This window comes from Lipotes vexillifer, unplaced genomic scaffold (genome assembly GCF_000442215.2).
Source record: "Lipotes vexillifer unplaced genomic scaffold, Lipotes_vexillifer_v1.1 scaffold272, whole genome shotgun sequence".
Lineage (NCBI taxonomy): Eukaryota > Metazoa > Chordata > Mammalia > Artiodactyla > Lipotidae > Lipotes > Lipotes vexillifer.
In genome coordinates, this window is record NW_006772469.1 from 3,143,840 (window position 1) to 3,159,061 (window position 15,222).

General features: G+C 34.3%; 1 protein-coding gene across 3 annotated transcripts in view; it reads left to right on the plus strand.

Annotated features, from left to right (window-relative positions):
• ANTXR2 (ANTXR cell adhesion molecule 2) overlaps positions 1–15,222 on the plus strand; it is a 165,235-nt gene that overhangs the window by 15,024 nt on the left and 134,989 nt on the right. For all 3 annotated transcript variants that reach the window (XM_007447566.1, XM_007447567.1, XM_007447568.1), the window contains exons 4-7: positions 3,363–3,444; positions 3,935–4,042; positions 4,176–4,244; positions 5,028–5,108. In XM_007447566.1, coding sequence (XP_007447628.1) covers positions 3,363–3,444; positions 3,935–4,042; positions 4,176–4,244; positions 5,028–5,108 — 340 coding nt within the window. The remainder of the gene's footprint in view (positions 1–3,362; positions 3,445–3,934; positions 4,043–4,175; positions 4,245–5,027; positions 5,109–15,222) is intronic.

Consider the following 15,222-nt stretch of genomic DNA (forward strand, 5'->3'; position numbering starts at 1 on the left):
CCTACTCAGGAGAGAAACTTGAGAGATATTAACAGAGCTGAAAGTGTTAATTTTATAGATTAAAAAAATGAGTCACTGTGTTTTTGTCTCCACCTCCCACCCCCTGCCTCATTCTCTCTTTTCAATCAACATAGTTATAAAGTCAAGAAGAGAGTTGATTAGTCCCCTGATGCTCAGCAACAACAAACAACAGCAACAACTGCAAAACAGAAGTTTCATATCCCATTTTATTTGTTTAAATTCTGCCTCTTTCCAAAAAGTATTTGAAGCTACACAGAATATAATAACATCGCAGAAAATTACTAACATATAAGAAGAAAATTTAGGTTCTTGGAAAAGAGGGTGTAGCAATATGATAACCATATGAACTTAGAAGAATTTTCTGAATGAGTAAGAAATTTATCATGGGGTTCCTGATAGGGCAAGAAACAGTTTACATAGCTGTAGTTAGCAGAAAGGAGGAAGTATAAAGTGATCACTCAGGGATGGCAAAGAAACTTCTGCTGTGTGACCTCATAGGGAACTTTGTGTGTCTTGAGCAGCACCCTTAACAACAGCTTCACAACAAACACCAAAGTAGTTTCGATATTGCTGTTCCTCGTAGCTGAAGACATAACGCTGAAGCCAGACTCAGTGAAGCTGATCTTCTAAGATGATGTTGGATTGGAGCTGATCTCCTTAACATACCCATTTTTTTTCTTCTTTTATTTTTTATCATTTTCTCCCATGCTTTCCCTTAGAGTTCTCTTTAAGTCACAGTATAGATGGTTGAGTTGTGTTTTTCACCTGCTACATAATTTTGTTTCCCCCTTAGTTTACCATTTACTAATAGAGAAATTTAGAACTTATTTTTAGTTTCTTGGGATCCTTCAAAGACCCTATCTTGTTTCGGTTTCCATTTCCCATTTGATGACACTTGTTGATGGAGGAGAGGCTGACAGGTTATGTAGTTACTCTGGAAAGTGACAGACCAGGACTCAACGTATGTTGATGTTACTGGCTATGGGCAAGGAACACTTTTCCTCTTATGTCTCTGCAGCTGTAAAAGTAATGATGCAATTCAGAGCAGCTTAGAATATTATGGTGGCAGGTGTGGGTACACATAGAAAAGCAAGAGGTGCTCTGCTTCCTCCAGTGAAATGAGCTAGCAGAGACCTACCTTCCCAAACACTCTGAATCCCACATTTGGCAAGTTCTTTCAGCTTAGAGTCTTCTGCTGGTGTTGTCTGGTCCTCAGAAGTAATGATGAGCTGAATCTGAACTGAATGGAGAAGGTGATTTTTACCATGCAAAATTTGTTTGCGTAAACTTGGATTTCAGTTGTCTTTTTCATTTCTCTTTTGGCAGCAAACATTAATGCTTGAGGACATGCTGCCTTCCCAGTTTTGGGAAGTACCAGATATTTGGTTTTTATCTGCATTCAGACAGAATCAGTTTCAAGTTGTTTCTGTAGATATTAAAACATAAATATTTAGATAAAACAAGTTTATAAATTATGTAATTTACTCCATCATCTGTGGAATTATGAATTTTTTTCCTATGGTAGATTGAAAAATTTATTGAACACTTACTTTGTAAAAGGCATTATAATAAGTAGTTAGCACAGAGTTGGGGGAATACATTAAAAATAATAGACATGGTGATAGTCCACTGTAAACTTCCAGTCTAGTTAAGAAGTAAAAAAATTAAATTCGTTAAATTATTTTTAAGTAGAATGTTTTTAAGAAACAGAATTATTCAATGTAGTAAAAGTTGAACATGAATATGTTTGGGGCACCTTAGAAAAAAGAGTACATTGAAGTTAGAGATAGGTTCAGAATAGGCAGATTTTAAAACAAGGATTAAAAGAGACAATCAACATGGGTTGGTAGAGATGACTGAATTAGGAAGGAGGAAGATTAGGATTATACTTTGAAAGTTGTCTTGTGTTATCTGGAAACTTCTTGAGATGGAGAACTTTTCTGATAATAATTTTCATTACAATATTAAAATAGAATCAATAAGTTACTTTTAAAATGTGAATGCGGCTCTGGTGAATGACTCATTTATTTCAAGTATTGGAAACATTACAGCATGACAGAATAATTTTTTTTTTTTACTATTTTTGACATTTGTTTTAGTAGTGTATGATGTATACATATCATACACATATGTGCATACATATACTTATATATGTATATACACACACAAATATATATATGCATATAAAATTTTGTGTGTGACCCCAGTAAGTTCCTTGACGTTCAGATAATATACTTTTTGCAGTTAATTTTTTAATCTATCATCCTCAGGAGTGTGGATGCTCTTAATGTTTTCTTTAAAACAATACACTTCAGTTTACCATATCATGACTTTTTTATTTAGAAAGGTATTTTTTTGCTTCTATTTAAAGGCTAAAATTCTGAAAATAATATTTTCAGATCTCTCTTAGGATCTTTTAATTTTAAAAAGAAAATTTGGCTTTATTTTGGATTGTTTTTGCAACACTTGTATTTGTGTCTTAAGATTCTTGTGATTTATTTTCAAAGGGGTGTCTGGAATCTGTATTTTAAAAACCTGAAAAATGAGTCTTTTACTTATACCCACAAAATGGCTGTTAATATTGTAGTCATACTTTGTTTAGACATACTCCATTGAGACAACTGATTAGTCATGATGAGAAAGATTATTCTATGATTTTTCCTCTTTTTCATTTATATTGTCTCTGTCAAGAACCATTATCATCCATCCATTCATCCATCCAATCATTTATTCTTTCATTTGTTCATCAAATATGTATTAAGTACCTACAATATTCAAGAGAATGAGCTGGTGTCTGGATGGGTGAGAAGAAGCCACAGAAGTGACTAGATCATGAGAGTTTGGGAGACAAATATAGGAAATGTTAATTTCCGTAAGTAAGGGTTAAGTAACGTGCCTTAGGAATTTGCAGATAACACAGAAGATTTCTGACTTGTAGGGAGGTGGGGTGAGTGCTGCAGAAATACTTTTTCACTTAAGTTGACCTACTCCATCCTTGTTTTCTTTGAATGCAGGAAAATGTTTTACTCCTTAGCATTTAGTAAAACAAATGTGATAGAAGATATCTGTTCTCAGCTCAAAATGCCTAGAATATGCCTGGCTTCTTCAAGACATTTCACATTGTTAGTACTTTTATTTTTTATGGTTACAATACAGACATTGTTAAATACTCATTAAAATGACAAAAAGTATGAGGAGCTATCTGCCCTCAAAGCCCATGTTCTTTCCTTTCCTTCTTACTAAGAAACTTTAGTTGCAAAACTGCCATGCTTTTTGAGAGGTGCTTATGATGATCTTTCTTCATTTTTCTTTTGTTTAATTTGATACTATATTATTTTCAGAGGCAAAATCAGTGAAGGCTTGGACAATTTAAAACGTGTTAGTCCCGTAGGAGAGACATACATCCATGAAGGACTAAAGCTAGTAAGTTCTTTTACATTTATGAGTATGGGAGAGAATGTTTTCTTACTCTGTAATGAAATAAATTATAACTCTCTAGTAAAACTCAAAGACCCCATTACATGTTTATCTTAAAATTAAAATAAAATGCTTTTAGTTGTTCTAGGGATAAGACAGATAGAAAACATTTACCGTGGTGATAAGAAAAGTTTGGTTGGCATTTTGCCTTTTATGGAATTTTCCATTTTCTCTATGGCTATATTCAGAGAACTACATTTTCTTTGTGGTTATAGTCAGCCAAGGCTAAAATCTTTATCATTTAAACCCTATACTAACTACTCTATAATGTGAATATATGTATATTTCAAATTTAAATAGTTAACACAAAATACCCTGTTTTAAAAGCCAGTTCATAATATTTTGATTTTGTCAGACTTAAAATTCAGCTTGATGGAACATGCTGGTTAAAAGTTAAGATTAACTTATGAGTTGGACAATTATTCTTCATTTTCAGGCAAATGAACAAATTGAGAAAGCAGGAGGCTTAAAAACCTCCAGTATCATAATTGCTCTGACAGATGGGAAGTTGGATGGTCTGGTGCCATCATATGCAGAGAAAGAGGTGAGTATTGAACTGAAATGGTTCTTTACATGCCAGTGTACTTTGCTGTATGTCTCTGCATGTATTAACCTGACATTTGAATAATTCACCTCTCTGTCTTCCTCTCTCTGTCCCTCTCTCATTCTCTCAATAGGCAAAAATATCCAGGTCCCTTGGGGCTAGAGTTTATTGTGTTGGTGTCCTTGACTTTGAACAAGCTCAAGTAAGTCCAGCAGATCTGCAGCCTTTAATCTAAATCACATAACTGTCTTAAGGAGAGGTTATCAGATTTTTTTCACTGATGATTTATTATGACTCAAATCAGTCATTAAAGATTTTCTATAAAAATGGCCCCATGTCTTGAGCTCTAGGTTAATAATGTCTGAATTTGACAGGCTTCATTACCTAATCAAGCTGAAGACAAAGCTCTAATTTTCTTGAACATTTATTCCATTTGGTGGAACTAATATTGGAAAAGCTGTTGGGTTAAAACAATATGCATACTCCTTTAACTCAACTGACAAGATTATCATGACAAGTCTTGTTCAAATGTTTTAGTTTGAAAACTCAACTCAGGAGTTCAGGGATTTGGGAAGTCTGTGTAGGAGAAATCTTTAATAATTTTCCCTAAAGAACCAATTTTTTTTCATGAAGTTTTGAGGGTTCATGTATTAAATTTTTTTTCCCACTCACAAAATGATTTTACATTTAAATATTTGGTTGAGTGTGACTGAGACTCCTGTGTCTCATGACATTTACAGCTAGTAGAACTCTGAGCTGTTTTGAAATTGAAACTTGATGCCAGTGTAAAGGGCCTGTGCCTGATCTCAGTTCATTTTTTTGTGATGCATTTAGAGTAACACTAGTCCCATCACCTTCAGTTCCTGACAGTGAATTAATCCTCTGGTGTAATTTTTCAGGTGAATGTAATTGACATGTAATGAAGTGTATAAAGTGTTATATGTATCAACCACCTCTCAATTAAATTTTCCTCCTTTTTCTAAAGCTCGAAAGAATTGCTGATTCTAAGGAGCAAGTTTTCCCTGTCAAAGGTGGATTTCAAGCTCTTAAAGGAATAATTAATTCTGTGAGTATTTCTCTGGGGTCAGGAAAGGCTCGTAATTTCAGATATATTTTAAACTATAGGAAGTAATCTTGATATACAGTTCAGTGGGTCATTATCTTGAAGAAAGAAGTTAAGAAGGAAGTTTGTTGGGTATTGCAAATGCAGGGAAATTGTAAAAGATCTGGATTTTGTTTGTTAAGTGAGATTTGGTATTGATTCTTGCAAATTGAGCTCTGTGAGCCTGGGTTTGTGTTTTCAAGTTTAAGATTTTCATAAGCAGTCTCAGAGCACGCTTTGAGCATGGAATTCCTCACTGTCTTGATATCTTGAAAGTTTTATAGGCTTTATAGAAGAGTAAAATAAAAATTTGGATTGGAATGTGTGATTGCTTCCTCCTCCAAATATGGTATTTCTTAGCTATCAGTCAGGCAACTCGAATGGGTGGCAGAGTATTTGACTGCGATTGTTGTTCTTTCCATTTTAATGATTAATAGTTTCACTGGAGCTCATAACATTTCTGTTTGGAATTCAGTTGAGCTGCCTCTGGTGATCATTAGAATCCGGGCCATCCTAAACAGGGTATGGGGAAGTGGAGTGATGAAATGCAAAGCAAAACTCCTGGGCTTTCACAGCTGAGGTTTATGTTTCATTTTACTGCCTTTTGCTAGAAGCACCAGGAGCAGTTGCTATTAAATATTTATGATATTTTGGTAAACAACATCCTAAAATAGAAGTATTAGAATTATTAGAATTAAAAACCTAGAATTAGAATATATTCTCTAAACCAAAGATTTTTCTTTAATCTTTGGGTATTTCTTGAAGGAAAAAAAATCTCAGGTTTTTTCTGACATTTGGTTCTGGAATTTAAAATTTGTTTTTAAAAATCATGTTTTTCAGAAACAGTGAGATTTATTGAATTTGCTTTTGGTAGTATGTAGGCTTTTTTCCTCTTAATAAATGGATCTTTTCAGGAAAAACATACAATTTGATTCTAAAACATATCAGTACGACTAGTGGACAGGCCAAATATAAGTGCAGAATGGAACAGAGATTCAATTATTTTAGGAGTTTACATATGTGTTTAGTTTCAGGAAAAAAATTCAATGTAAAAAAGTAATAAATACTTTTGTAGGTGGATTCAAGATACATACTCTACAACTGTGATTTGTTTTACAATATAGGAAAATGTATTGACAATGCAAAAGGGAGGATAATTTGACCCTGTAAAAAACAAATCAGTGTATTGTATTTTAAATAGAATTTTATTGTACTTGGGAATTTGTAATTATTTTTATATTTATACTGGGAAGGAGAAAAGACCTCTGTGGGTTTTCCCCTTTGCAATTTTTTTTTCTCTATATTAAAGGATTAATTCAAAATTCTCCAGGTGACTAATTGGCTTTTGAAAACTCTCTTTTTGTGGGTTATGACTACAAATATCTCCTTCAAAGAATTAGTAGTTGACTACCGGAGGAGATAAAGTTGTTATTGTTTTATTATATTTATTTGTTCATTTTCGCTTTTTAAATTTGTATAAGAAAACTTTAGAATGGAATTTCGAACTACAGTGTTTCTCGCCTGAAGTTCTTGATGGACTTTAGCTCAAGAATTAATATACTTGAGACAACATACTTGTCGAAAGATTTAGCATGAACTTAGACAAATTTGCGTTATTTTAGCCACACATTATGAACGAAGTCTCTTGAATTTCATCTGGAGGGGGCTGATGGGTGTAGCTATCATCTCATTATAGTTAAACTGCAGCTATTTTGTCACAAAAGGAGTTGTAAGTGATCCTGAGTGAAGCCAGCCTCTGGGGAAACCCTAGCAGTAACTTGGGAGAGGAGGCAGGTAGACAAATGGAGCATTACAAAGTTGATTTCACTAATGGTTGAGATTTCTATCAACATGATAATAGCTTGGGATTTCTGCCCACTCTGTAGAAATTTAAGGCACTGAATCAAGCACTTTTTCTCTCTTCAAGGCAGAGATTGTACCACCTCTGGTAATATACAAAAGCTGTACTTCTGCCGCAAATTTGAATTACCCTTTATATTTACAAAGTACCATCATATCTTTAAAAATTATATATGGTATTTAAACACATACAGTGTATTTCAGGGTAAGAGCTGAGAGAAGAGAATCTCTCTCTGTTCTTTATGGTTTACCAAACTAATGGGTAACATGGTACTGTGGAATGTATTTACACAAAGCTAAGCAAATGGAAGAAATCAGAAAATTTAAATCTTTCAGATGTTTGGTACTCTGAAGGCAAAATATTTGCTAAATTGATTGATAATTTATTTTTCCTGCTAGAAGTTATTTAAATACATCTGGCCTTATTGTCAGTGCATTAATTTCCCTGAAGTTAATCTTTAATTGAGAAAAAGTGATAACATGGTTTTCTTGTTTTCTTTGTCCTCCCTTCCCCTGCCCACTAAAATCCAGTGACCTAGATGGTCTGGTCCCCTTATTGTAAAAGACATCACATTTTGTTAAGGCTTAGTTGGTTTAGAATCAGCTTTTTAATCAGCAAGGATAAGAGTTTAATTTTGGAGCCTTTCTTCATTATAGTTTTCTGGAAAAAGAAGAAACACTATAGTAGTTCTAACTTTTATAACTTCAAAACAAGGGAATGTAAAAGGCCTTTGTTATGAACATATTAACAATACCTTTTCTAAAATTTATTTGATTCGGAAAATCATTTTAATGCTCTATTTTAATTTGGAGGGAAATGTATCATTTCAAAATGTTTAGATTTCTATCCCGGCAAACATGACACGTACATAACATTTTTTGTGCTATTGGTTTAACCTCTACTCTTTTTTTTTTTTTTTTTTTTTTTTTGGTCACATGGCATGCAGGATCTTAGTTCCCCAACCAGGCAATGAACCTGCACCCTGCAGTGGAAGTGTGGAGTCTTAACCACTGGACTGCCAGGGAAGTCCCCTAACAATTCTTTCAGTAAATTAGTTAAAAGCATTTTGAATTTAGCATTACTTACCCTGTGAAAACATTCTGTAGACTCCTGAGAATAGCTTTACTAGTTGTTGAACATTGGTATCCTCCCGGACCGGGGCACGAACCCGCGTCCCCTGCACCGGCAGGCGGACTCCCAACCACTGCGCCACCAGGGAAGCCCCTAACCTCTACTCTTAATTAGCATATATGAGGGTTTAGAATTCATTATCTCAAGGAGGTACTGGTGAAAAACTTTTCCTCTTTCTTGCCCTCCTTTTCCCGTTGTATAATGTATTCTTTCATTTCCTCATTTATTGAGCTCTTACTATGTTAGGGCATGGTATTAAGCTTGGAAGAGGGCACACAAACTTATATAAGACAAATTCTTTATTCTAAAGGGGCTGGAAAATGACGATTCGAGGTTTGGAATATGGTGGTGCCCTGCGAGAATTACAAAATGTGGGAATTTGGAAAAGGGAAATTTCAGTGAGTCACCCTATGTGATAAAAAGGAATCCTGTCATGCAGTTTGTGTTAAAATACCAATATGGCTAGAGTAACGTTGACAGAGAGGTGGAATGAGTTTGGTTATATGAAGTCATGGGAGGCTTTTTGTGGTGGGATCTGAACTGCGCTCTGACAATTGGAGTAGATTTAATTAGAAACAAGGAACACAGAACTTCAGAAACAGCCTGGGCTGAGTGGCTGAGGCACAGGAGGGTTTGGCTTGGATGGTGGAATGATATGGGGGGTAAACATTGGTAGGTAGATTGGATCCAGATTACGAAGACCCTCAAATGTTTGAGTAGTGAAATGGCTCTTTTTGCATAAGTAGTCAAGGAACCATGGAAGATTAATTTAGAGCATGAAATTTATAACAGTGAAAGTTTAGGTAGAATATGCTTATGGTAATGTATGGGATGATTTGAAAGATGAAAAGCTGTGTTATGTTTCTTGCAATAGTGCTTGTGAAACATGGTGAAAGGAAACCTAACATAGTGAAGACGATATGAGATTGGAAAATACGAAGACCTGAGTGTGGGTTCCAACTCTTTCACTGCCTAGCCATGTGACCTTGTGTACCTCCTATAGTGTAATCTCTCTGAGTTTTAAAATTCTCATCAGTCAAATGAGATAATGATATCTATATCAGTGAATTGTTTTGTGAATTAAATGAGATAATGATTAAGAATGATCTAACTCAGAGGGGCTGACTTTAAAACATGTGGTAGGAAGCTAAGAATGGCTGGAAGCTAGGACCATGTAGGATGGGATTATTGATCCTTCTGTTGGGTAGTCCACTGAGAGAGATGGCCAACATTCTAAAGGATCAATGACTTAGGTCTAAAGAGGGGTGGTATTGATATGTGCAAGGATCAAATCTAGCAAGTGGCTCAAAGAACAAGGATTTCTAGATGGTGTAGCTGCGCAAAGTCAAGTATCTGGCTGTGCCCTAGTTCCGAATTCTCAGGGCATAGGTCTAGGACCCAGCCAACAACAGGAAAAGAAGATTCAGAATTCCCATGGCAAAAGCTATGTAAAATTTCAGGATCCTCCATTCAGAAAAAAAGAGCCACAATTCTTGTGGGGGAACTTGTGGGGCTAATTAGTGATTCAGAGTAGAAATGTTACTTTGTTAAGGGGAAGCCACAGCCCCAATGGACTATAGTTCCTTAGGGCTAATTTCAGGCACTGGGATTCTAGGTCTTTCACAATAAAACTAGGTCAAGGACTGCAAGGGAAGCAATTAATAAATTCTCTGCCCTGGTCAGAATTATGTCAGGAACAGGGTGAGGCTGAACCTCTAGGTATGAAACTGTTTGATCTTTCTGAGCCAGGCTCTGAAGCCTCTGGCAAATATTAGCTGGCAAATGCTAGTTGTTGTTGTTAAAATTGTGATGGCTGTGAAAACTGGAAATAAAAAGGTAAATGTGGGAAGCTTTAAAAAATTAATAGAACCTGGGAGCTCACTGGATATAGGATGAAAAGGACAGAGAGGGCAGTCAAGTGTAACTTGGGCCTTCCAACCCTGATAATATGAGTATCTAGAAGCATTGAAAGTGAACGCTGTTTTCACAGAGGGGTCGGAGTGTTAGAGGACAAAGTGGAATTGGGCAGGAGGACAGGGAGAGAAGGTGAATTGGGCCTGAGAAGAAATCCCGGTGGGGGATGTCACTGAGGGAAGTGGAGATCCAGGGAAATGTTCAAATCAGAAAACTGCAGAATTGAGTCATTCTCCCTCCTCTTGTTCTTTCTCCTCTCCCTTGCCCACCAACACAAGGATATAATTCTGTTTTCCACAGATCTTAGAATTGTTAAACAATTATATCTGGTTTCTTGGAAAGGTGATTGTAGAACTTTTATTAGAAAATAAAACTGTATTCAAACTAGCATAGGTCAGACTAACCTGTGAGTACCATGTGGTTTCTAGTGCAGTGTTTCATAAGGCAGTGCTGTGTAAGAGAACGTTAAAAATAAAACAAAACCACGATTAGTGAATAACAGGGAAAGAATAAAAATCAAAGTGATGTGGAAAAGCCCCTCCTTTTTTTCCTAAAAACAAGACCATGAGATGTTTTACTCTTTCCAATTATATCCATAATTTGTTTTTGATAGCACACCTCAAAAATATTAAGCATAAGAGATAAATCAGTTGTGAAGCTGTTTTTATAAATAACCCTGATCCAAAAGAATTAAGAACACTGCATCCTAGGTGATGGCAGCAAAGTTCCTAAGTACCTAATGGGGAAGTAAAAGAGCCTAAATAGGAAAGGAATGAGCACTCACATGTGTAGGAAATTTAAATAAAACTGTAATCGATTGTTTACTTTTTTACTGAAAAAAGTAAAATATACATTAAAAAAAATAACTTCATTCATAGTGCTGGAAATATAAGCTTCATTTGACCTTTGGAGCCAAGTTGTTTTTCTCAGTAATACCTATTGTTGTTATTATTATTTTTAAAAAGTATCTAAGAAAGGTGTCTATGTTTTAACGGAATGAGAAGACATTGCAAAATCATTTTCTCTACAGGAAAATCATTTTCATAGAAGAGGGTACCTAATAAACATTCTGATAAGACTTTAGCTTAAATGCTTTTAGCAGGTTCTGCTATGAATGTCAACTACTTAGTTGTGGAAATGTCTATTTATAAAATTATGGTTTAATGAAAAACCTAAAGTCTGAGCTAACTATAAAGATATATTCACAGGAAAAAAAAAGTCAAACTGGTACAACTTACTCAGAATTGGAAATCAGTTTCTAGGACTCCTTTTAAAAAGGACTGGCTGTAGCATGAGGCTCACTGTGCATCAGATTCTTCTGGGCTTCCATTTATCCAAGGATCTTTAGTACTGAATATAGATAAGGTGTCTCCTTATAACATCTTTCACATTAATGGTTAGGAAGGTTGGGACCATATTTCCCACCTCCTCCTTCTTTTGCCTAATACAGTGTTGGGTTAGTAGTTATTGCCTAATTCATGTTTATCAATGGATGAATAAATAAAATCCATGCTTCTTGAAAATATTTTTATATTTTTAAAATATAATTATGGTGTGTTTAAGCATTTAAAAAATCAACTCCTTTTTTCTGCCAGAAAATACTTTATCTTGAATTGACTTCTGATTCCATATTTTGACTTTATCCTCTTATTTATATTCCACTGTATTAAGACTTTTGGTTACAAGTGACAGAAAGCAAGTTCATACTAGCTTAAGGGGGGAAAAAAAAAAAGAGAGGTATGGGCTTATCTAACTAACTGGGTGGTCCAGAGGAGGAAATTGCCTCAGGTAGTTAGATCCAGGGAACCAATCCATGTTCTTAAGGTCTCCCTTTGTAAGTTTTGCCTATGATTCTATTTGCCTCATTCTCTCCTTGTTCCCATGAGTGGCTGTTGAAAGTAATTGCCAAGTGTTTCAGCTTACATGGGCCTCAATTAGCAAGCCCATTGGAAAGAGAGAGCTGTTGTCTCTGGGCATCAGTATATTCTGTCCCAGTTAAGGACTCTGATTGACTCAGTTGAGTCAAGTGCTTATTCCTGTAACAATTACATAGTCAACAAACATATTTGGACCAGCCTGAGTAACATGCTCACCCCTGTGATGAAAGATTGGGAGCAAGGTGGAGAGGGCTAATGATTGACAGCCTCACCAGGACCACATGGAGTAGAGAACAGTTTTCCCAATAGAAAGGGAACACTTCATAGATGTGTAAGGATGAAAAAATGTTCTGGGTAGGGAAGAAAAATCAATAGTATTACAGTCCACTGTATTAAAATACATTTAAAATATTTTTGACATATTCTAAGGCACTCCATTCCTTCTAAATTCCAATTAACTAAAAAATACAAATAGAAAATTTGCTTTAAAATAGTCATTTAATTTACTGAAATTTTATAATCTTGACATCCTTTGTCCAATGGTCTATTTGCATTTGCATGATAATTTTACTTAATAATAACATTATTCTTTCCTTCTTTCTTTAGTTGGGATTGTAGTATAAGGAAATCAAATCCATTTTGGAAAAATAATTACAGTTTTATGTGATATTTTGTGAGCAAACTAAAGTGGTGGCATTAGGTTACATAGCCAAAATTAAGTGCCAAATGTTTATTTCTTAACATTAATCTGTTGGGCTACAAAAGATGACCTTTAGAGGCTCACTTGTTTTTGAAAGCAAATTCAGTTGAGTAGAAGGACATTAAACAGGGGGATAAAATGGTTAAGATTTATGATTAAATGTACCATCAGTGTAAATTATGATACGTAAATGCATAATTTCTCAGTTATATCTCATTTTCCCTCCTGAAATAATAATTCCTAATTTATTTGGAAGCATATTTTTGAACTTACTGTGTTCAAGACACTTTTCTGATGTTGGGTTACAGAGATGGACATGGTACCCTTGACTTTTCTGAGCTTACAATTTTTAGGGATATGTGTTTGTAAAGTCAATAGAAATGATAAAGCTTTTTTTTTTTTTTTTTTCTATTCTTGTTGCATAGGGAAATAGTTTATTTGCCACTCTGGATTTCTGAAAAATCAAATAGAACACGTATAGACTTATCATGCTTGTGATGTCTATTTCATGTTTTATTTAATGAAACAAGGGAGTGGGTAAAGAGGACTAATATGAAATAATATATGCATCAAAATGAAAAACATGTTGGGACTCAGTTTCTTTAGATTCTGAACAAATAGTACATTTATTATTACTTTACCTCATAATTTCAGTGCACTTTTTATGGAAAGTCTATTTATCCTTTAGGAAAGCATTAAATGATTATTCTGAGTTTGTACTGAACACAAGAAAGGAAAAAAATCAGAGACATATAAACTTTTGTTTCATATCACAATCCACTTTGGGGCGTATTTCTATGGTATAGTGAGAAAGGAAGACCTGCTAATATGATTTGTTATGAAAACGCAACTTAAGAACTTAAATGTCGTTTCGCTATTTTCTTTCACAATTTGTGATATGAGCATAATTTCACCAACAGTATAAACAGAACTACTCATCTGTTATGTTTGGAGCAGAGAGGAGTAAAAGGCAATGATTATAACTTACATTCTTCCCTAGATTTATTAGAGTAAAAGTTTGTTTAGAATTTGTCACTTGTGCTTATACTACTCACTTACTTGCAGAGGGAGAGAAAATCCATATTTAGAAATGGGTCAGTGCAGAACATGCTGTATTGAGCAACTGGCATTTTGAAGCTCCAAGCATTTAAAAAAAACAAACACAACCAAAACACATCACTACAAATTGCAATTGTTTTTCATTGACGTATTACCTCCTAGAGAAAAATATATTTGGTAGGAATGTTTCACACCTAGAGAGAAAATAAAATCATATATGAATGTTGAAAGGTAAAAAAGCAAACAAGAAAAGATTGTGAGAAACATCTTTCCAGTTGTTTTAGCTGCTTATTTTATGCACATGTGTGGCTAATTACTAAAGCTTCATTTTAGGGAGATCTTTTTGGGGGAACTAATGCTGTGCAGTGATTTTTCCTTATGAGATTTAAACTTGGAATGCTTCGTATTTGGGATGAACTCCTGTAGTGCTTAAGCTTCTCAGTGAGTCAGAAAAAAAGTAGCTTGTGTTTTTAGACCTTATTATTATTATTACTGATACTTTCTGACATGCTGTATGTCATGGAAATTAGCAGTTTCTATTTGTTAGGATACACTGAAGGTATTTGTAAATTATCTGTAACGTTCTGTTGTACATTATGTTATATACTCAAAATCAGTGCTGGAAAATTATTGCCAGATGAATATTTTGAATTTTGAATAAGGTTAAAAATGTTGGAGATGTTTGGGTAGCATATTGAATTTAAGTGTGAAGAAATAATCTGTTTTTTGGGGAAAATTTTTTTTATTTAGAATTGACCTTAAAAAAGAAGGTCACATTCATTCAATGGGACTTAATATCCTTTTGCTCTTTCACATATACTATCCAGAATCAGCCCTCTTTTTAAAAGAAGATGCATATCTTAAATTTGTTTCTTTTCATGTTGTTTTTATTGTTTCTTTTTCTCTTTGTTAAAAAAAAATTATTTTTGCATTTGGCTCAATGCCTTATGAGTGCCATTGATTACCAAAATTTGAACTATACAAATAAGTTTTCCTTTCATTGTGTGTGACCAAAGATGTGATTTGATTGACTCAAGTAGCCCCTTATTAAGCTCTGTAATTTTAAATATACTTAACTGTTCATTGTTACATACCCCATTTATTTGTCTTATAGCCAAAATGCTTGTGCTTTTTATTAGAAAGTTTTACATTTACTCTTCAATTAATTCAATAAATATTAATTGAGAAGCTGCTGTTTATAACATTGTGTTATATGCCTTTTATATTAGATTGGTTTTAAATATGAAGTATTATTATTCATTATAAAAGTTTTTACATAGTTTCTTCTGGAATGGGCTCTATTTTCCAAATACAGTATCCTTACCATCACCATTTAGAAATTGGAAAAAATATAGATTTTTAAAATCTGTCTTGGTTTATACTAGTTGTAGGAAGCGGGTTTTTGTTTGTTTGTTTTATTTAAAGTGGATGCTTGATCTCCAAATCATAAGACCTAGATATTGCTCCCAAATTCAACATGAACTTCCAAGACACTGTAGGTCCTAAGTAATATTTTACTTCATCCCCCCCCATCTT